Source organism: Ictidomys tridecemlineatus, chromosome 14, assembly GCF_052094955.1.
Source record: "Ictidomys tridecemlineatus isolate mIctTri1 chromosome 14, mIctTri1.hap1, whole genome shotgun sequence".
NCBI classification, from domain to species: Eukaryota; Metazoa; Chordata; class Mammalia; order Rodentia; family Sciuridae; genus Ictidomys; species Ictidomys tridecemlineatus.
This window is the reverse complement of record NC_135490.1, coordinates 32755060-32777900: the sequence shown is the minus strand read 5'-3', so window position 1 is coordinate 32777900 and position 22841 is coordinate 32755060. Positions and strand designations below refer to the sequence as shown.

General features: G+C 40.4%; 3 protein-coding genes and 1 pseudogene across 4 annotated transcripts in view; 3 read left to right on the top strand and 1 right to left on the bottom strand.

Annotated features, from left to right (window-relative positions):
• The window catches only part of LOC144370325 (uncharacterized), a 33779-nt gene extending 17163 nt beyond the window's left edge, over positions 1-16616 (bottom strand). The window contains exons 1-4 of one of the 2 annotated variants that reach the window (XM_078031023.1): positions 6568-16616; positions 1907-2070; positions 974-1040; positions 88-301 (exon numbers count right to left, since the gene is read on the bottom strand). In XM_078031023.1, the coding sequence (XP_077887149.1) occupies positions 274-301; positions 974-1040; positions 1907-2070; positions 6568-6635 (327 nt within the window). In that variant the 5' untranslated portion in view covers positions 6636-16616 and the 3' untranslated portion in view covers positions 88-273. Of the gene's footprint in view, positions 1-87; positions 4982-6567 lie in introns of those variants that run through there. The other variant, XR_013430302.1, reaches the window with a different exon arrangement.
• On the top strand, positions 16500-17294 carry Cldn24 (claudin 24). Its single transcript, XM_005329235.4, has one exon. It carries the CDS (start codon positions 16500-16502, stop codon positions 17160-17162), a length of 663 nt encoding a protein of 220 aa, XP_005329292.1. The 3' UTR covers positions 17163-17294.
• A 1331-nt stretch (positions 17295-18625) lies between these two features.
• Positions 18626-19423, top strand: LOC144370324 (claudin-24 pseudogene; annotated as a pseudogene).
• Positions 19424-20754: 1331 nt separating this feature from the next.
• On the top strand, positions 20755-22304 carry LOC101978211 (claudin-22). The gene has a single exon (XM_013360310.4). It carries the CDS (start codon positions 20755-20757, stop codon positions 21418-21420), a length of 666 nt encoding a protein of 221 aa, XP_013215764.1. The 3' UTR covers positions 21421-22304.
• The last annotated feature ends 537 nt before the right edge of the window (positions 22305-22841 follow it).

The following is a 22841-nucleotide window of genomic DNA, read 5'->3' as shown; positions in this document are numbered from 1 at the left end:
GCCAATATCTGAGTATAGTGACCCCCCAGGCTGGGAGTACTGGCACCCAGGCCCCCAGGATGGACATGGATGCTTCTAGATACTCACTTTCTTTCTTTCCCATAGATGGTTTCCTTTGGGCATTGAAGATGTGTTTCCATCCAAAATCTATCAGACTCTTTGCTCCACCAAGGCACGGACCATGGCTGCTTTGTTCACTGCTGTATGCGTAGCACCTTACCCTGTGGCTGGCAGTAGATGCTCAAGAAACACTTGTTGAATGAGTGAACGATTTCAGTTAGATTTTCTGCAGTTGGTCTTTCTGTTTAAAGAGGAAGAATAGCATTGACTTGGGGCTGCATTGGTCTTGGGGCTGCTCAGTTCTAGGTGGTAGCATTTCGATTGCAATCTATGGAAGTGGTGCTCCCTAGAGAACCTAGTGATGGATCCAACAGCCTAGTGCCAACCTCACATGGGCAATGGTGCAAATTCCAAATTTACTTTTAGTTCCCAGAAAAATCTTCAGTTCTCAACTGGTAGACACTGGCACAATCCAAGACCTTAGGCCAATGTTTTCTTTCATACATTCTGGAAAGTAAGAGCAGAGCTCTCTTGGGAAGGAATCTAGGGCTTCCCCACAATGGTCCTAGATTGGGTGGCCCTGCCCTTGCTCCTGTCCTTGCCACCTGTAGTCACTTGCTCCTACCTCACCTCATCCCTTTTTCCCCAGGTGCCAGCATAGTTTCTGGAACGTGGAAGGTGCTTGGCTAACGTTTGCTTGGGGTTTAATCTCCCTCTTGGGGCAAAAGACAAGTCTTCTGGTGGCTGGGGCTGTGGAAGAGCATCTTGAAAGACTGCAAAGAGCCCTGGACTCTGAATCAGCTGGGGCTCGGCCTCAACACCAGTCAAGGCCTCAGCCTCCTAGAGAACGAAGTCATTGGGATGTCTGCAGTGTCCATTGCTTCTGGGATCCCAGCGGTCTTTAGACACCCACCTCTTCAAGAGTGCGTGCCAAACGCTGTCACTCCAGCCTTGTTTGTGATGATTTTCCCATCTGCTAACTGGAAATTAGCCAGAGTGTTGGGAGATTAGATTAATATTTAGAAAGGATTTACAAAGAAAAGAACCTAGCTAATCCTGAGAGAGAGGGCTTTGCATTTCTATTTACGTAGTGGGTGGAGACTGTGTCCCTAGCTTAGCCAGTTCCCATAACACTCCCCACATAGCCCTTTCGCTGCTGCAGCTTCTGACTTAACCACCGCTGATCCAGCACAGGCTTCCCTCCAGCCAGCAGCCACCAGTGAAGGACGCCTTGAGGGTTCTGACTCTGTCCAAAGGGGAGTCACTGCAATGAGTGAATGCCCAGGGGCAGCAAGTAAATCTTTAAGAAAAAGAAGAGAGGCAGGGGCTGGGGATGTGGCGCAAGTGGTAGCACTCTGGCCTGGCATGCGTGTGGCCCGGGTTCGATCCTCAGCACCACATACAAACAAAGATGAAGGTCCAGGCTTTAGTATGTGATAGGCCTGGGCTTGATTCTCTGCTCTATCCTTTGGGAAGCTAATTGGCTTATTTAGCCTCAGATTCCTTATCTGTTCAATGGAGATAATGATAGTGCCTACTTGATAGGGCTCTTGTGAGGATAGATAAGATAACACACCTAAAGCTCTTAACCCAAGGCTCAGCCAGCACTAAGTGCTCAATTAATATTGGCTCTTAATTATTCTGCTTTGTTCCGACTCTCCATCCTACAGGTAGATGCAACACGATGTTCCCTTCACTATCGGAAGCTGCAGTCTCACGTTATTCCTTAAGCCTTCGTCCTTTCAAAGTTTGGAGTAAATCTTAGCTGAGGCCTCAGGAGACAGATACCTCCATGGCTGGGAACACCCACGCCCACACACCCAGCCAAGAGAAAGGGCTTTCCTACCTGCTGCTGGACATCCATGGTCACACGCAAGGAGGACACAGTCACACTGACTAGGGTTCACCTTCCTTTTGAATTGGACTGGCAACCCTGGATCACTCATAGCAGAGTAACTGTGCGGGCAACACATCCCGGGATGCCCAGATACCCACCGTCTGTGCAGGGAGCTGGAAGACAGAAACAGTAAAGTCTTCCAGAAAGGCCCCCACACTCCTCCCAGAAGCTCTGCTGGGCTGCACCCCTCCTGTCATTCATGCTCTCTGTTTGTCCCTGCGATGTCCTGAGCAAAACATGTCAGACTACCTGGAGTAACCCCCTGGTGGGGCTCTCCGAAGCTTCTGCTGTAGGAAGCCACTGGCTGCAAAATTGAAGACCCAGACCTGTGGGTGAAAGTCTGAAGAGCAATATTAGGTCATCTATTTTTTCTTACGGTTTCTCGATCTTGCATGTTGTATTTTTATATTTGATTTGGTTATTATTACTACTACTATTTTGGTACTGGAGATGGAACTCAGAGATGCTTTCATCTCCAGTCCTATTTTTTATTTTTTAAATTTGAGACAGAAACTTGTTTCAGTTGCTGAGGCTGGCCTCAAATTTGTAATCCTCCTTCCTCAGCTTCCCAAGTCACTGGGATTACAGGCATGTGCCACCAGACCCCGCTTATTTTTTTCTTCTTCAATAGGCAAAAACTGGGTCCTTTCCTTTTCTCTCTCATTTTTCTTTCTCCAAAACACTTTGATGAAAGCTCCGGGGACACTTAACTAATAGACTGTCAAATACAAAAATCAAACTAATCAATTCAAGTAATTGATAAATGTTATGAATTGTAAAACTCATGTGTGTGTGTGTGTGTGTGTGTGTGTGTGTGTGTGTGTGTGTTCCCCTTTATCATTAATGTCCTAAGCTTTTAAGGCAAGCTGGTAGTATCAGAAGGACTGGAAATGAAACCCATAAGGGACCACATCTGCATCTGTGCTTTGGAGAGTCTAAAGCAAAACAGCAAACATCAAGAGGTTGGCAGGAGTTGGCAAAATCCAGACCAGCAGTCCTCCACCTCCATAGTCTGGGCTTCAGTGCTGCCTGCTAGGTTGGCTAAGGGAGCTGACGGGTCTCAGATCTGGGCTGCAGGCAGAGAAGCCAAAGGTCTAGTTCGCCAAGGTCCAACTTTGGTGTGTTTGAGAATTATTGGAGAAGCTTATCAATCTGCCCCATGCTGCCCCCAGCTCCCTGGAGAGAAGATGAGTCAGAGCGCCCGGGGTTGTCACAGTCCTGTGCTGGAGCTGTCTCACATGGCCTGGGAAATGTTGAGGGTCAGTTACTTAAGACAGCTATCATTAAATATTAAATTATATAAACTTATCATTAAATAATATTAAGAACCAATGTACTTATTAATACTCAAAACCTATCACTTCCTAATTATTTTGCTTCATTTTACTTCATGATTGAGGCTTGGGAAATTATTCACATCATATCTATACGACAAAAGTACTGTGTCATGGTGGACTACTGCACACCTTATCCTAACTCCACCTTCAGGCGCTTCACTGTGGTCTGAAGTTGGCTGTGGTGGGGCGTCTACACCATGGAAACTGGCAAAGGCCGTTTTGTCAGATCATAAAGATGGGTGACAACGATTTAGGGCTCTCACAACCTTGGAACTTCTGATAAACATTTGCTGGCGCACCACAGGAGGCAGAGCCCCAAAGGCAAGCTAGAATAAGCTCCCCGAGTGGGCCCAACCCAGAGGCTGTTCTTAGGACAATTCAGCTAAGAGCAGAGCCAGGGGCCGGGGCAGGCAGCTCTGTGCTCCAGGAGGGTAGGCTGAGACTCTGAAGGTCAGCAAATGCCTCTGCGACCCTGATCCACGAGAAAGGCCTCAGAACTGCCCAGTCCGCAGGAGGCACTGGATCACTGTTACCTACTGTGATCTGACAAAAGAAGATTTAGTCCAGCACATCTGCTTTTTTCTTTGCTTCTTAGGTGAATCCTACACTCTTTGTAGTAAAAAATTAGAAATTACAATCAGAATGAAGAAAAGAAACATCACCATCCCTACCCCACTGTGAACACTTTGCTCTGCTCCTTGATTTCCGGTGTTATCCTGAAACCCCAAAGATGTCGACATTGACCACCTTGAGAAATAGAATGCTCTTATTTGCCAACCCAAGAGCTTCCATGATATTTCCTACCCAGCTACAGGCAAGTGGTTGACTTTGCTTCTGCTAGGAGTTCACCAGCTGTGTGCAGACACACAAGGACGGTCAGTGTCATCACTGTTATGAAAGGCAACTGGCCAGGGGCACGGCGTCTATAATGCTACATTCTAAGTACACTTTTATTATCACTTAGAAGGATCCATCTGATCCATTTACTACACAAATATCTCTTGAACATATGTAAGGTGCAAGGCATTGTGCCCTGGGGGTTATAAAGGTAATGAGGTATTGTGCCCTTATTAATAAGCTTAGTAGTATTAGTAGTGAGAATTACTTTTTAGCAGGATAAGAAATATTTTAAAAACCAAATAAATGGTAGGACTCACTCTATCTATCTATCTATCTATCTATCTATCTATCTATCTATCTATCTATCTATCTATTTATTTATTTGAGACAGTAAGTATCTTCACTGTGTTGCCCAGGCAGACCTTGAACACCCGGGTTCAAGCAATCCTCTTGCCTTGGCCTCTTCAACTATAAGTTTTCTTTTAATCACATAAAATTGCATTTGGCAGCAGAATCCCTTTGCCTTTACTGATATGCCAAAGACACCTGGGCCCTGTTAGGAGAAAGGGTGGATCCTGCTGGTGGCACATGCCCAGAGTGCTCCTAAGGGGTTGGCGGGGAGGTGGCTCTTTCCCAGGAAGTTGTTCCCATTGTCCTCTCACAGCTGATTCTACTGCCTTATAATTCAGTGGCTATCCATCCTGCAAGATCCCAAACCATGTCAAAGACTTCGTTTTGTGCTGAGAACACAGACTGGCCACCTGGCCCATTGCTGGAGGAGACACCGGCAGTGCTCAGCTCATGGAAAGAGATGTGTATTGGTTTCTGATGCTTCAGGGATTTTGAAAGGGTCATGTGGACAATAGAGAATGTGTGCTTTTCCACTGACCTTAGAATCTAAAGCTCCCTGAAGACATCTGCTGCTCCAGCCCCAGTGCTGTTCAATCCCTCTCTTCCTGTACACCTGCTCCTGCAGCACGACCCAAGGCCCTGGGCCACGTTTGCCAGCTGTGGAGGTGTGGGTCTGTGCAGGGCTCCTGCCACTTTCAGCAGCAATCAAGCCCTGGTTTGGCTGCACGTGGCTTGTGTGGTGTTTGGAACTTGGTTGACAAAAAGAAGGTCATCACTGGACCCACCAGTCAGGTTTCTAAAATGTAAAAGTGATGTCACACGCTTACTTATAATCCTTCAAAGGTTCTTGTCTGTATTTTTAATTCCAAACCATTTGGGCATTAATATTATGTCTCACCTCCAGGCTCATTTTCTGTGGGTCCCCTTGCTCTCCCCCCATGTTCCAGCAGTGAAACGGTTTCCCACTGCTAAAGTTGGGATCTGGAAAGTTCCCAAAGTCCTGAGGTTAAAAGCTATTGGGAAGTGGTGGGATCTTTAGAGTTGAAGCCTAGTGGGAGTTCTCAGGTCATCGGGGTGTGACCTTGAAGGACACTGTGGGACCCTGGCCTTGGGTCCTGCTGCAGGAACAGGTATACAGGAAGAGAGAGATTGAATGGCACTGGGGCTGGAGCAGCAGATGTCTTCGGGGAGCTTTAGATTGTAAGGTCAGTGGAAAGGCACACATTCTCTATTGTCCACATGACCCTTTCAAAATCCATGAAGCATCAGAAACCAATACATATCTCTTTCCATGAGCTGAGCACTGCCGGTGTCTCCTCCAGCAACTGGCCAGGTGACCAGTCTGTCACTTTTTCTTCTAGCCATGAGGTGGGGCTTTCTTTGCCATGTGTTCCCACCATGATGTGCTGCTTTGGCACAAAAGTAATGGGCCAACTGAACAAAACTGTGAGCTAAAATAAACCTTTAATTTTATTTATTTTTTAGTGCAGATGGACATGATACCTTCATTTTATTTATTTTTATGTGGTGCTGAGGATCTATCTAATCCAATGTCTCACATGTGTCAAGCCAGCGCTCCACCACTGGGTTACAGTCCCAGCCCAAATCTTTCCTCTCTTTATGCTGATTATCTCAGATGTTTTGTTACAATAACAGAAAACTAACACACCCACCTACCATCTCTCCGGAGCAAACTCTTCTTTCACTGCCTCTCTCCCCAGAAATAGCCACTCCTCCCTTAATACCATCTTCATTGGAATATTGAACACAGTCTTCTTATCTGGTTCTGTCTCACTTGAGAATACATCTTTGCAGTCTTTGCTCTAGCATGGTCACTTGTGGCAAAGAAACCAGAAGAAGTCAGGCTGGAGGAATGGAATAGCCAGGGACTCCATTCTCTGTATCAACCCTGGACTATCAGGAATGGCAGGATAGGAAGCTGAGGGTGTGTAGTGGCAGGAATTTGTGCCAAACCTGTTGAGGTCTGCAAAACTGGACAGTTTGGTGGTGTCCACAAACTTAGTCTTGACCATAAAAACTTAAAACCATGATGATAAGGCCACCTTTCCAAGTGAGACTTACCAGGCAACTTCTTGAATGTAGATTTGGTCAGTGGCTTCAGTAACAGGTTGGTCTGATTTACTTTTCATGACAGATTTAATTTCCAGTAATGGTGCAAAATATTTCCAGTCCCACCAGCTCTTCCAGGACCTTGGTGCTCCTCCATCAAAAGATGGCACTTATGTTCCCTCCACCCGGACCAGAGAGCCTGTGTGACCACCTCTTTGACGAGTACGGTAGAGGAGTTGTGTTAAGGGCAGGCCATGAAAGGGGACAGAGCCACTGCTTCCTTCTTGGGAGACTGGTCCTTGACCATGTTGTGAAGAAGCACCTGGAAAGAAACAGGCCACTGATCCTTGCCCTGCCAAGTCCTGGCTGACAGCCAGCCGTGAGTCCACCTTCTTGGGAGTAGATCCTCTAGTTCTCTATTAGTTGAGCTGATACTGCTTGGAGCAGTACAAATTGCTTCTACTGAGTCTTAACCAAACTGCAGATTTGTGAAAATACATGGAAAAATGATTGTTTTCTCTGATTATGTAACTTCAGTCTATAAATATGCTGAACTCTCGGGTTGTTTATATGATGTATATAGATTAAGGAGTCAGAGATAGGGGGAATGCAGCCCCCCATGTTGAACAACGGGTGGTGATATCTGTCATTTGGCTGGATCTCACTCCTACCCTTACTATGGGGATAATGTGGCCTCCGCAGTGAATCTACAAACTGAAATGTGGAGATGGGAACACTTCCAGGTCAGATCTGGGGGTTGCTTTTCTGCTTCCCAGCTCCCCCACCAAGCAGACTCCTGCCTTAGAGCTGTTTCTCCTACTAAGGGAATGCACACTCAGCTCTTTTTATTTCTCTGAATTCTCTTATTTATTTACTCTTTTACTGATGGTCTTTGCTCTTGGAATGTGTGCCTCATGGGTCAGGGGTGGAGACTGCACCCATATCGTTTGTTCTATCTTTAGTACTTAGTGCCTAGTCAATAGGAGATGCTAAAAAATATATTGCTTTAAAGATTGTAAGAACAAATGAGTTGGGGGTTGGAGCTGTGGCTCAGCAGTAGTGCACTTGCCTGGCATGTATGAGGCACTGAGTTCGATTCTCAGCATCACATATAAATAAATAAAATAAAGATCTATAAACAACTGAAAAAAAAAAAAAGAATGGGAAGCTGCTTAGAGGTTCTCCAGGTCCAACTCCCACCATGGTAGAAATTTCTTCCATGACCACCCAAGCATGTGATAATTGCTCTGGCCTTAAACATCTCCAGGATGGAAAGCTTACTATCTCACAGTGTGGCCTGTTCTATTATATTAAAAACAAAAAAATTTTCATGTAATAGTAATGATCTTTGCCTCATCCATTTTAGTAACTGTGCTCCAGAGCTTTCATCATGACTACCTCTAGAAGGGAAGCTTGGGTTCACCATGACCCCATCTTTTGGTAATGAGGCCCCAGACCAAGCTCCAGCACTTTCTGGACCCATATATCTTTTTTAAAAAAGTTGATTTAATATATTTATTTATTCTTTCATGTATTCATTTTTTGTGATGCTAGGGATCACACCTGGGGCATCATGCCTACTAGGCAAGTGTTCTACCACTGAGCCATACTACATTCTCTCCTAGGACACAATACCTTTATTTTATTTATTTTTATGTGGTGCTGAGGATCGAACCCAGTGCCTCACATGTGCTAGACAAGCACTTTACCACTGAGCCCTGGACTTGTATATCTTTATGTGCACTGATGGTCTTATTCCTGCACACTGAGGATATCAATATATCTTAAGGGATTCTGAAAATTGTAAAAATATGGCAAACTTATTTTGTAGTGGTAGAGATTGAACCCCGGGCCTTGAGTATGCTAGACAAACACACTACCACTGAGTTGCACTTCCAGCCTGGGAAGCTTTTTAAAACATAAGATGAAGTTTTTCAAGATGGCAGAATAGAGGAGGTCACTTTCTGGGCTGCTCTATGGCATGAAAGCAGATGGGAAGCTTCTCAGAAAGGTGGTGAAAAAACCAAAAAGACAAAAAGGCCTTTACTGGGAATTTATACTGGACATTCAAAGCAGATCAGGCAGCTGAGGAGGTTGTATATAATAAGGAAGAAATCCCCAGTGCCATTGTGTCTCCCCTACTCCCAAGAGCACAGTGGAGGGATAAGGGAATTAAAGGAACCCACATTTTTAGGAGGCCTATGACGTGTCTGGGTACAGGGAGATCAGAGAACATAGAAAAACTGCTAGACTATACTGCACAATATTCTCATGGGGAAGATGCTGCATCTCTCCCAGCTGCCCAAGAAGACAGAGGAAGGAACCGTCTTGCAGCCACAGCGTGGAGGCCGGCAGCTGGGGGACCCAATTCCTGGAAAATCTGAGCTGGGCCTGGGAAACCTACACTACAAGACATATGACCAGGAGGAAATCAAAAGGGAATACAGGTTATGGAAACCCATCCGGCTCCCACACTCCTTGAGTCTAATGGCCTGCAGGATCGGCTGGGAAAGACGCACCCAGCCAGGAATTTGAAAGGCTCAGGTGGGAGTGATTGAGTTTGGAGACTGAATCTGAGAGACCAGGAAACACAGGGTCTTTGGGTGATGGAGGGAACTAAAGATTGGCTCCTCCACTGCATGAGTGGAGTTCAGGGGAGATACCTAGGGTAGAGTCTCCCAGTGTAGACCAGCCACTGCTGGACCCTGAAGGTATGCTCATTTAAAATCTTCAGAACAATTACCATTTAGCAAAGAACCTTGAGACTACCTAAGCCTAAACCCTGGCTCCAGGATTTCCTCTCATACTCTAGCAGCCACCATGAGGATGGAGCAGATATCACACACCATCCTACCCCATTCCTGAGAAGGGAAGCTGAGAATTTTTTGAACTTCAACAGAAACAATTCTTTAACTTTCTATTGAGATTATTTTTTTCTATTTTCTTTTCTGTTTAATTGTGACCTGAATGATTCATGAACACTTATATGTATTTATTTCTTTTTTCACATTTTTTAAGCACTTTGAAGGTAGTTATTTTTCATGGACCAGTGTTTTGAGGACTATGATATTGGATTAGTATTTTTTATTTTTTTACTTTCATTTTTAAAATTTATATATATATATATATATATATATATATATATATATATATATATATTCTCTCACTTATCTGTTTCCCTTAATTCTCTTTTTAATTCTGTTAGCAGCCAAACATTATTGTTCTCTTTCACTCATTCTTTAATTTTTAATTTTTTATTTTATTTCTCCTCCTTCATAATCATCACATCCTACATCACTTCTGTTCTCTCCTCTCCACAATTTACAATTTGAAATTGTAAACACTTTTGCAAACTTAATGTTTGCAATTTGAAATTTTAAACACTTTTGCAAACTTACTGTTTTTACTATGGGTAATAACTGATCATATTGTTTCTGTTTATCTAACACTGTAGATGTCATAGCAGGAAATATTTAGTTTAATGCTGTATATTGTTTGCATAGGTTGTTATTATTTGTCTCCTCTTAAACTGTCAGGTACTTAGAAACCTTCAGGGACACTATAAGTCCATAGGGTAGAAACTCTCCTGCCTCAGATCCATACTGTTAGATGGGTAGATACACAAACAACATGAAAAAGCAAGGGAACAAACTGTCCCAAACAAACCAAATACTTCAATAACAGAATCTGTGGATACCACAGTGGAAGAAATGCCAGAGGAGTTTAGAATGTACATAGTTAAACTGATCTGTGAAGTAAAGGACAATATAAGGAATGAAATCATAGAGAAAATATAGGAAGTGAAAGATCACTTCCATAAAGAAATAGAATCCAGATACAAATTCTTGGAATGAAGAAATCAATAAACCAAATTAAAAATTCAATGGAAAGCATCCCAACAGACTAGATCACTTGGGAGACAGTTTCAGGCAATAAAGATGAAATATATAATCTAGAAAACAAAACTGACCATGGAGAAAAGATTTCAAGAGACCATGAACAGAACTTCCAAGAAATATGGGATAATTTGAAAAGACCAAATTTAAGATTTATTGGGATAGATGAAGGTTCAGAGATATAAACTGAAGGAATGCACAATTTTTCAATGAAATAATACCAGAAAATCTCTTAGACATTAAGAATGAAATGGCAAATCAAATACAGGAGGCTTACAGGATTCCAAATATAAAAATTACAACAGACCCACACCAAGGTACATTATTATGAAAATGATTAACATAGAATAAAGATAGAATTTTAAAGGCTGCAGAGAAAAATGACAGGTTACATTTAGAGGGAAACCAATCTGGATCTCAGCTGATTTCTTAACCCAGACCTTCAAAGCTAGGAGGTATTGGAATAATATACACCAAGTTCTGAAAGAAATGGATCCCAACCAAGAATACTATACCCAGCAAAATGAAGCTTCAGAATGGATAATGAAACAAAATCCTTCCAAGATAAACAAAAGTTAAAAGAATTCATAACTAGAAAGCTTGTAGTATAAAACATACTCAATAAAATATTTCATGAAAAAGAAATGAAAAATTGAAAACCAGCAAAGGAAGGAACTACACTAGAAGAAGAGTCAGTCAAAGGAGAAACTATTTCAAGTTAAAAGCCAGAAATAAATAAAAATGACATGGAAAAGTCATTTCTCAAAAACAACATTGGAAACAAATGGCCTAAACTAATCAATCAAAAGACACACTACAAGTTGCATTAAAATACAAGACCCAACAATAAGCTGTCTCCAAAAGACTCACCTCATAGGCAAAGACATCCACAGACTGAAGGTAAAAGGATGGGAAAAACATAAATAAGCAGGGGTTTCTGTCCTCATATCAGAAAAAGTGGACTTCAAACCAAAGTAAATCAGAAGGGACAAAAAGGGACATTTAATACTGCTTAAGAGAATTATAGATCAACAAGACATAGCAATCATAAATATTTACACCCCAAACAATGGGACATTTATGTATATCAAATAGACCCTTCTTAATTTCAAGAATCAAATAGACCACAAGACAATAATACTGGATGACTTTAACACACCTCTCTCTTTCCACTGGATAGATCCTCCAAACAAAACATGAATGAAGTTATAAAACTAAAAAATACAATCAATAATTTAGACTTAATAGATAAATATATAAAATATATTTTATATTTCATATAATAGATAAATATATAAAATATTTCACCCATCAATTACTGAATACACTTTCTTCTCAGCAGCACACGATTCTTCTCTAAAATAGACCATATCTTAGCCCAAAAGCAACTCTTTGCAAACACAAAAAAATAGAGATAATAAACCTTGTATTCTATCAGATCATAATGAAATAAATTTAGAAATCAATGATAAAATAAAAAATAGAAATTACTCTAACACCTGGAGATTGAATAATATTCTATTAATTGACCAATGGATAGCAGAAGAAATTAGGGATGGAATAAAAAAAAATACTTAGAGGTAAATGAGAACAGCAATGCAACATATAACAATCTCTGGTACACTATGAAGATGGTTTTAAGAGAAACTTTAATTACACTGAGCTCATTCATTATTAGGATAGAAAATTACCACATAAATAACTTAACATTATATCTCAAAACCCTAGAAAAAGAACAAATCAACACCCAAAGCAATAAAAGACAGGAAATAATTAAAATCAGAGCCAAAAATCAATAAAATTGAAAGACCAACAACAAAAAAATTTGAAAAAAAATCAAAACAAAAAGTTGTTTCTTAGAAAAAAATAAATAAAATTGATAAACCCTTAGCCAAGCTAACAAAGAGAAAGAGGAAAAAAATCTCAAATTACTAAAATTTATGATGAAACAGGAAATATCACAATGGACACTACTCAAATACAGACAATAATCAGAAACTATTTTGAAAAATTATACTCCAATAAAATAGAAAATATTGAAGATATTGACCAATATTTAGAGTTAAATCACCACCCAAATTGAATCAGAAAGACAAAGAAAATTTAAACAGATCAATTTCAAGAAATGAAACTGAAGACGCCATCAAAAGCATACCGAAAAAGAAAAGTCCAGGACCAGATGGATTTTCAAGCTGAGTTCTATCAGATCTTCAAAGAAAAACTAACACCAATTCTCCTCAAATTATTCCATGAAAGAGAAAAGTAGGAAAACCTTCCAAACTCATCCAACAAAGCTAGTTTCACCCTGATCCAAAACCAGAAAAAAACACCTCAAAGGAAAAAAACTTCAGACCAATATCCGTGATGAACATAGATTCATCACATCAACAGACTTAAAGACAAGAATTACATGATTATCTCAATAGATGCAGAAAAAGCATTTGACAAAATACTACACTGATTCATGTTCAAAACAGTAGAAAAACTAGGGATAGTAGGAATGTACCTCAACATTGTAACAGTTATAAATGTTAAATCCAGGCCAACATCGTTATAAATGGAGAAAGTATTCTCTCTAAAACTACAAAAAGACAGGGATGCCCACTTTTCACCACTTCTATTCAACATAATCCTTAAAACTGTAGCCCGAGCAATTAAGCAAATGAAAGAAATTAAAGGGATACAATAAAAAAGAAGAGCTCAAACTAGCTGATTTGCCAAAAAAAAAAAGATCCTATATTTAGAAGACCCCCAAAACTCCACCAGAAAACTTCTAAAACTCATTAATGCATTCAGCAAAGGAGCAGGATATAAAATTAACTCCCATAAATCCATTGTGTTCCTATATACCAATGATGAATCAGCTGATAGAGAGATTAGGAAAACTGTCCCATTCACAATAGCCTCAAAAAACAAAACAAAACAAAAAAAAAAAAAGGGGGGGGGAATTAATCTAACAAGAGAGGTAAAAGACCTCAAAATGAAAACTACAGAACTCGAAAGAAATTGAAGAAGGTTTTAGAAGATGGAAAAATCTGCCATGTTCTTCAATAGGCAGAATTAATATTGTTAAAATAGCTATACTACCAAAAGTGCTAGACAGACTTAGTTCAATTCCTATTAAAATTCCAATGATGTTCTTCATAGAAATAGAAAAAACGGTCATGAAATTCATTTGGAAAAATAGGAGTCTCAGAATAGACAAAGCAATCCTTAGTGAGAAGAGTAAGTCAGGTGGTATTACAATACCAGACCTTAAATTATATTTGCAGATTATCGTAACAAAAAGAGCATGGTAGTGCTACCAAAACAGGCATGAAGACCAATGGAACAGAATATAGAGGACACTGAGACAAACCTACATAAATACAGTTATCTCATACTAGACAAAGCCTCCATAAACATACATTGGAGGATAGCCTCTTCAACTAACGATGCCCGGAAAACAGGAAACCCACAGGTATCAGAATGAAATTTAACCCCTGTCTCTCAGCCTGCACAAAACTCAATTCAAGTGGACAAGCACCTAGGCATTAGAACAGAGACCCTGCACCTACTAGAAGATAATGTAGGCCCAACATTCCATCATGTTGGCTTAGGAACCAACTTCCTCAATAAGACTCCTAAAGCACAATAACTAAAATCAAGGATCAATAAATGGGATGACATCAAACTAAAAAGCTTCTTCACAGCAAAGGAAACAATCAAGAACATGAAGAGTGCACCTACAGAATGGGAGAAAAATCTTTGCCACCTGTACCTCAGACATACCATTAATCTCCAGGATATGTAAAGAACTCAAAAATCTTAACACCAAAAAAACAAAAACACACAAACAAACAAACAAACAAACAAAAAATCCCCAAAACCCAAATAACCCAATCAATAAACAGGCAAAGGAACTGAACAGGTGCTTCACACAATAAGAAATAAGATTGGTCAACAAATACATGAAAAAATATACAACTTCTCTAGCAATTAGAGAAATGCAAATTAAAACTACACTGATATTCTATCCCACTCCATTCAGAATAATAATTATCAAGAAAACAAGTAACAATAAATGTTGGCAAGGATGTGGGGAAAAGCTTTACTCATACTTTGCTAGTAGAACTGCTAATTTGTGTAACCACTCTGGAAAGCAGTAAGGAAATTCCTCAGAAAACTTGGAACCACCATTTGACCCAGCTATCTCACTCCTCAGTTTATACCCAATGAACTTAAAATCAGATGCAGCCAAATCAATATTTATAGCAGCTCAACTCACATTAACTAAACTATGGAACCAACATAGGTGCCCTTCAACAGATGAATGGATAAAGAAAATGTGGCAAATATACACAATAGAATATTACTCAGCCATAAAAAAGAGTGACGTTATGACTTGCCAGTAAATGGAAAGATATGGAGATTATCTCTGATATACAGATGCTAACAAACAACAAAGGTGAGGGAGCAAAGAATAGAAGTTCATTGGATTAGTCAAAGGGGAATAAAGGGAATGGTGGAGGGATGGGAATAGAAAAGACAGAAGGAATATATATAAACATACTTTTGTATGTTTATATATGAATACACCACCAATGAAATTACATAATGTACAACTGCAATAGGATCCTAATTAGAATAAGTTACACTCCATGTATAATATGTCAAAATACACTCTACTGTCATGTATATCTAAAAAAACACATTAAAAAAATTAGAATCTATTTTTAAAAAAGATGAAGGGAAAATATTGAGCACCACCCCTTTCTAACCCAATTCTTATGCTTAGTTTGGGTACTTCAGGATCTAGGATATGTCCCTTTGATCTCCTACTCAACAACATCATAAAAGATCTTCTCTGACTTTGGACTGAACTCAACTCGTTGTAACACGATATGCAGAGCTTCTGCTCTACATGGCTGGAATGTTCCAGGGCAGGGGCTTCACTTTAGAATGTGCACATTCTCTCAGCCCATCGGATCTTGCCTTCTCAGTGTGGGGCCTTTGGAGAGGAGCTGGGCTATGCCAGAGTTGGAGAATCTGGAGCATGTGGCCCTTCACCCTGGCCCAGAGGCCTTGGGTTCACTGAGGGTCACGCTCTGCAGAGGTATGCTCTCAAGGTGTGGTCTAAACCCAAAACACAAGCAGCAGCCTCAAAGGTGAGCTCCATTGTGAATATTGTTTCCATACCAGAGCTATCTGTCTCTTGGAAGGGGCAGGAGTCTTGCTGCCGGGAGTTTCTCTGCCTTTGCAGCTGAAACGAAGAGGGCACTTGGCTCTGGACCAAACACACCTTCCTGGGTACCAAGACTGCCTGCTTTACCTGGAGCCCTTAATGAAGACAGAGAAAGTGGCAGGGGAAAACTGGAGTTTCCCAGGATTCTCCCTTCCCCACTTAGCACCTCTGGGCATAAGCTTCAGGTCTTTCCATTTTAATTAACCCAGTGAACCAGCCTCTACCTTTCAAAGGAATCCAAGGGAAATCTTTCTGCCAAGTTCCAACTGAGTCCCTGTGACACTCAAGAACATGGGCCAGGCTCTTGTGTAGGTTAAGGTAGTTGGAGAAGAATGAAGATTATAGGGAAACAGTCTACCTTTCTTTACAAGGCCTTGTTTTGCATCCCTGGAATCTCAGATTCAGCTACTACAATGAAGTTCTGTTGTAGAAAGAGCTGGCCTTTTATCACCACTTAAAATCTAATTAATCCATATTGAAGCACAAAGATTTCTGTTGTACTTTAGGGTGAGGGGTCATAGAGCCCTCTTTGTTCATCCTTAGACTTATAATCATCAAGCATTGAGGATATAATTTTACCAAGCAAATTGGAAGGTAACAGATCAAATCCTTATCAGAAAGCCTAACTCATAGTTTTAACAGAGTCCTCCATCCTTTACATGAAACATTATATTCAAGAGGAACAAAAACATACTTCAGAGAGCCCAAAGAGTTAATGACCAAAGCTTATATTCCAGGCAGCATAGAAGCAAGATTGTCACACTACTGTCAACCACAAAGGACAGCAGATCCTATAGGGTGGCAAAGTTGCAAGATTTGTTGCAATGGCTTTAGCTTTTAGAATAGCAACACAATCTATCGGGCTTTCATTATCTTTGCTGGGATGGGTTTTATCCATTATTACAACTTACTTGCCACATTGGAAGAACCTCAACCTGGACTTAAATGAAATGGAAAATTGGACCATGGGACTCTGGAAAACCTGCGTCATCCAGGAGGAAGTGGGGAGGCAGTGCAAGGACTTTGATTCCTTCCTGGCTTTGCCGGCTGAACTCAGAATCTCCCGGATTTTAATGTTTCTGTCGAACGGGCTGGGGTTCCTGGGCCTGCTGGTCTCGGGGTTTGGCCTGGACTGTTTGAGAATTGCAGACAGACAGCAAGATCTCAAGAAGCGACTGTTAATCCTGGGAGGAGTTCTGTTCTGGACCTCGGGAGTCACAGCCCTCGTTCCAGTCTCCTGGGTTGCCTACCTAACAGTTCAGGAGTTCTGGGACGAGACCATCCCAGAGATTGTTCCCAGGTGGGAGTTTGGGGAAGCCCTCTTTACTGGCTGGTCTGCTGGCTTTTCTCTTCTGCTAGGAGGGTGTCTGCTCCACTGTGCAGCCTGTTCCACCCCAGCCCCTGGAGCTTCTGGCCACTATGCAGTGGCAGAAATGCAAACTCGGTGTCCATATCTAGAAAATGGAACTACAGATCCTAAAGTGTAGGTTGCCGACAAGGCCAGTCATCTTCTGTACCACCTATGATGACAAAAGGGTCTTTGTTAAGTAACTAAATCTGTGCTGCTCATATTTTCTCACTCCATGACTACTTTTCTATACTAAGCTCTTTCTTCCCAATTCTTGAGATGAATGAAGGGAAGTCTTCTATCTAAAAGAAAATTGTTATGGCAAGCATTTCATAGGTATGAAGGAAAATAATGTCATTGATCTGGTTACTTAAATAAATATGTGGTGGTGGTTGTCCAACATAGTCTGGAGCTTTAATGTATTCATTTTGTGTTGGAAAGCTTGTTTTGTTAGTAGTTGGAAATGATATTGTCTCCTAAAGAAAATAACAACAATCTGAACTATTCTCCATCAGTAAAACTACATGCTAAGCCAATCCCAAAGTTATCATTTCCATAACAATAACTGATCTTCTTTGAATAAAAGTGGTTTGTGTTTAGAAATTCCTGGCACCCTGTTTAATTTAATGAGGCAGATTTTTTTAAACATCATATTTAAAAAAGAACAATTCCAAAGATTTTTTTTAACATCTAAATATCATCAGTTCATTTACTGGAATTAAAATATTCCTGTGCGCAACTAAAATTACAAACACAGGAATACAGATTAAATTTAGTGTTGACTAGAGATGTTGATCCTAATGTACAAAGTTCTACTGCATAACTTTTCCACAGCACAGAAAACATTTTAGCAAAGGAAAAACAAAACAAAACAAAACAAAAAAATAGTAAGTGCTTATGCACACTTGAGTGAACTTAAGAGAAAGGCATGTAGATAAGCAGACCTGATATTTAATTCAGTATTGTTTCATATGCTAGGTGTTAAATGTAGCCAAAGAGATTTTAAAAAACAGGCCTGACTTAAGGTCTAGAGATTTCTGATAAGATTGATTTATTTGGTTAAGAAATACTTTTCTTGAACCTATTTTTTTTTAAAATGAAAACTCTCAGTATTATCATAACATACACATTGAAATGTGAGAACTGTAACAGAAGAAAATCTGACAGGTGCAATTAGCATGATAGAAAGCAGGAGGAGCTGAACCAAAACCTTCAATTAAACATTTTTGCATTTAGACTTCTTAATTCTTTGATTTGTTAGAAAAGGAACAACAAGAAAGCCATTTATACCTTAACAACGAAAGGAGGATTAGTACTACTTAATTTATTTCACTGACAAAGTGCTTTCTACAGAACTCAGACCATAGGACATGAATATGATCTGGGCCACACCTTGGCATTACTGGTTTACAGCATTATTTCCCTATCCTTTTCTGAGACCTTTTCATCATGGAATCAAACAGTATCAACTCTGGCAAGAATCCTCCTATATACACAATGAAAAAATATTTATGAACTCCACAAGAGATAACTCAAGTGTCACACTTCTTTTCATAGCAACCGGAGGGCAGGAGTAGGGTTGGCTAAGCCTGGCGGGACTTCATGATGGCTTTAGTCTTTAGAATAGCAATGCAGTCTATTGGACTTTTATTTTCTTTGCTGGGATGGGTTTTATCTTGCCTTACAAACTATCTGCCGCACTGGAAGAACCTCAACCTGGACTTAAATGAAATGGAAAATTGGACCATGGGACTCTGGAAAACCTGCGTCATCCAGGAGGAAGTGGGGAGGCAGTGCAAGGACTTTGATTCCTTCCTGGCTTTGCCGGCTGAACTCAGAATCTCCCGGATTTTAATGTTTCTGTCGAACGGGCTGGGGTTCCTGGGCCTGCTGGTCTCGGGGTTTGGCCTGGACTGTTTGAGAATTGCAGACAGACAGCAAGATCTCAAGAAGCGACTGTTAATCCTGGGAGGAGTTCTGTTCTGGACCTCGGGAGTCACAGCCCTCGTTCCAGTCTCCTGGGTTGCCTACCTAACAGTTCAGGAGTTCTGGGACGAGACCATCCCAGAGATTGTTCCCAGGTGGGAGTTTGGGGAAGCCCTCTTTACTGGCTGGTCTGCTGGCTTTTCTCTTCTGCTAGGAGGGTGTCTGCTCCACTGTGCAGCCTGTTCCACCCCAGCCCCTGGAGCTTCTGGCCACTATGCAGTGGCAGAAATGCAAACTCGGTGTCCATATCTAGAAAATGGAACTACAGATCCTAAAGTGTAGGTTGCCGACAAGGCCAGTCATCTTCTGTACCACCTATGATGACAAAAGGGTCTTTGTTAAGTAACTAAATCTGTGCTGCTCATATTTTCTCACTCCATGACTACTTTTCTATACTAAGCTCTTTCTTCCCAATTCTTGAGATGAATGAAGGGAAGTCTTCTATCTAAAAGAAAATTGTTATGGCAAGCATTTCATAGGTATGAAGGAAAATAATGTCATTGATCTGGTTACTTAAATAAATATGTGGTGGTGGTTGTCCAACATAGTCTGGAGCTTTAATGTATTCATTTTGTGTTGGAAAGCTTGTTTTGTTAGTAGTTGGAAATGATATTGTCTCCTAAAGAAAATAACAACAATCTGAACTATTCTCCATCAGTAAAACTACATGCTAAGCCAATCCCAAAGTTATCATTTCCATAACAATAACTGATCTTCTTTGAATAAAAGTGGTTTGTGTTTAGAAATTCCTGGCACCCTGTTTAATTTAATGAGGCAGATTTTTTTAAACATCATATTTAAAAAAGAACAATTCCAAAGATTTTTTTTAACATCTAAATATCATCAGTTCATTTACTGGAATTAAAATATTCCTGTGCGCAACTAAAATTACAAACACAGGAATACAGATTAAATTTAGTGTTGACTAGAGATGTTGATCCTAATGTACAAAGTTCTACTGCATAACTTTTCCACAGCACAGAAAACATTTTAGCAAAGGAAAAACAAAACAAAACAAAACAAAAAAATAGTAAGTGCTTATGCACACTTGAGTGAACTTAAGAGAAAGGCATGTAGATAAGCAGACCTGATATTTAATTCAGTATTGTTTCATATGCTAGGTGTTAAATGTAGCCAAAGAGATTTTAAAAAACAGGCCTGACTTAAGGTCTAGAGATTTCTGATAAGATTGATTTATTTGGTTAAGAAATACTTTTCTTGAACCTATTTTTTTTTAAAATGAAAACTCTCAGTATTATCATAACATACACATTGAAATGTGAGAACTGTAACAGAAGAAAATCTGACAGGTGCAATTAGCATGATAGAAAGCAGGAGGAGCTGAACCAAAACCTTCAATTAAACATTTTTGCATTTAGACTTCTTAATTCTTTGATTTGTTAGAAAAGGAACAACAAGAAAGCCATTTATACCTTAACAACGAAAGGAGGATTAGTACTACTTAATTTATTTCACTGACAAAGTGCTTTCTACAGAACTCAGACCATAGGACATGAATATGATCTGGGCCACACCTTGGCATTACTGGTTTACAGCATTATTTCCCTATCCTTTTCTGAGACCTTTTCATCATGGAATCAAACAGTATCAACTCTGGCAAGAATCCTCCTATATACACAATGAAAAAATATTTATGAACTCCACAAGAGATAACTCAAGTGTCACACTTCTTTTCATAGCAACCGGAGGGCAGGAGTAGGGTTGGCTAAGCCTGGCGGGACTTCATGATGGCTTTAGTCTTTAGAATAGCAATGCAGTCTATTGGACTTTTATTTTCTTTGCTGGGATGGGTTTTATCTTGCCTTACAAACTATCTGCCGCACTGGAAGAACCTCAACCTGGACTTAAATGAAATGGAAAATTGGACCATGGGACTCTGGAAAACCTGCGTCATCCAGGAGGAAGTGGGGAGGCAGTGCAAGGACTTTGATTCCTTCCTGGCTTTGCCGGCTGAACTCAGAATCTCCCGGATTTTAATGTTTCTGTCGAACGGGCTGGGGTTCCTGGGCCTGCTGGTCTCGGGGTTTGGCCTGGACTGTTTGAGAATTGCAGACAGACAGCAGGATCTCAAGAAGCGACTGTTAATCCTGGGAGGAGTTCTGTTCTGGACCTCGGGAGTCACAGCCCTTGTTCCAGTCTCCTGGGTTGCCTACCTGACAGTTCAGGAGTTCTGGGACGAGACCATCCCAGAGATTGTTCCCAGGTGGGAGTTTGGGGAAGCCCTCTTTACTGGCTGGTCTGCTGGCTTTTCTCTTCTGCTAGGAGGGTGTCTGCTCCACTGTGCAGCCTGTTCCACCCCAGCCCCTGGAGCTTCTAGCCACTATGCAGTGGCAGAAATGCAAGATCACTGTCAACAACTAGAGATGAAAAGCCCCAACCCAAAAGTCTAAGCCAGGAGGGATCAGTGGTATCTACTCTTCAAGGTGATGCTTGCTCAACTCTGGATTCGGTAGGATCTCCTGCTGCACAGTCACCCACTCATTATGCTTTTGATTACCTAAAATGCACTTTTCCCCTTGTGACTATTAGTTTCTTTAAAAAACAGTTTCTTTCTAAGACTGGTAAACAACATTTATTTTCTACTTGGACCAAAACCAATCAAGACCTAATAGTAATCACATTCATTTCTGTATAAGAGTTCTCTCAATTTTAAAACAGGCTCAGTGATTGCACAAAACTGGTAAATGAAATGTCATTTTAGTAGTTACATATCTTTGAAGATATTATTCATATGGAGTTGAATAATTTTGGCAATTGGAAACATTACTGCTAATCATTTACTTCCTTCAGGTTTTTAGGATAACCTATAATAATGAAACTAAGATCTCTCTGCATATTTATCTTAAATGCATGACACCTGATTACACTAAAAAATTGCTGGCTATTTAAAGGTTTTGAATCATCCTTTTCAATCAGGGGCTTCAGTGCCTCTATGGTACCTGTTCCAGAAGTCCTTTACATTCATTCATGTCCTCAAGCAGAGGAGGGCAATCTTGTGTTCTGGAAGATTCATGTAGAATCTGCCACACAAATGTGTATCTGCTTCTGTGTCCTATGCTCACTTCATGGTTGACCTTCCTATCCTCCCCTGGCTCTGAGCAGCCACAGGGGGCATGGCAGGTCCAGACTGGCGTGTGTGGGCAGAAAGCATAGTGCCAGCTTAGGTGTGCTATGCCAGAGCATGCACTTGGGAGCTTTTCATTTCCCTTGCACAAGGAAGATGTTCCATTTTTCTTCTCTTTAAAGTCAGCAATACATATAGTCCAAAATAAGAACTACTCAAAGCAAACTTCTGGCTCGGGGAATTCTTTGTGGAACATTTTGTATTTGCTTGATACATGATTCAAGTAAATTCTTGTGTTTGTGCCAATCAAGGAAATTAACTGAACGATAGGCAACACTAAAGTATTAAGCAATATGTATCTTTGTTTAAAAAAATTTGAATTTTTTCCCCCATCCGCAAACACATGGAAAGTGCAGAAACCAAAGTTAATCTATGTGATGTATTTGCAAACTTTGATAAACAGGACAAATTAAAGCAGGAACATATTCAGAATTTAACCTGATTAAATATTTAGTTCAATCCTGAGCTTTTGATATTTAATACAATATAAAGCCATAGCAAAAAAAAAAAAAAACTTTAATTTTATTGGATTTGCATGCTACAGAGATTCAGCTAAACTTTGTTCATTTGGCTATTAATATTCTTTTTGTACCTGTAACACTTAAGATTCTGATATACAAAATTGTAATAACATACTGATAATTCAAAATTGAGATCTAAATATTACATTCTTTTTACCCTGTGCAG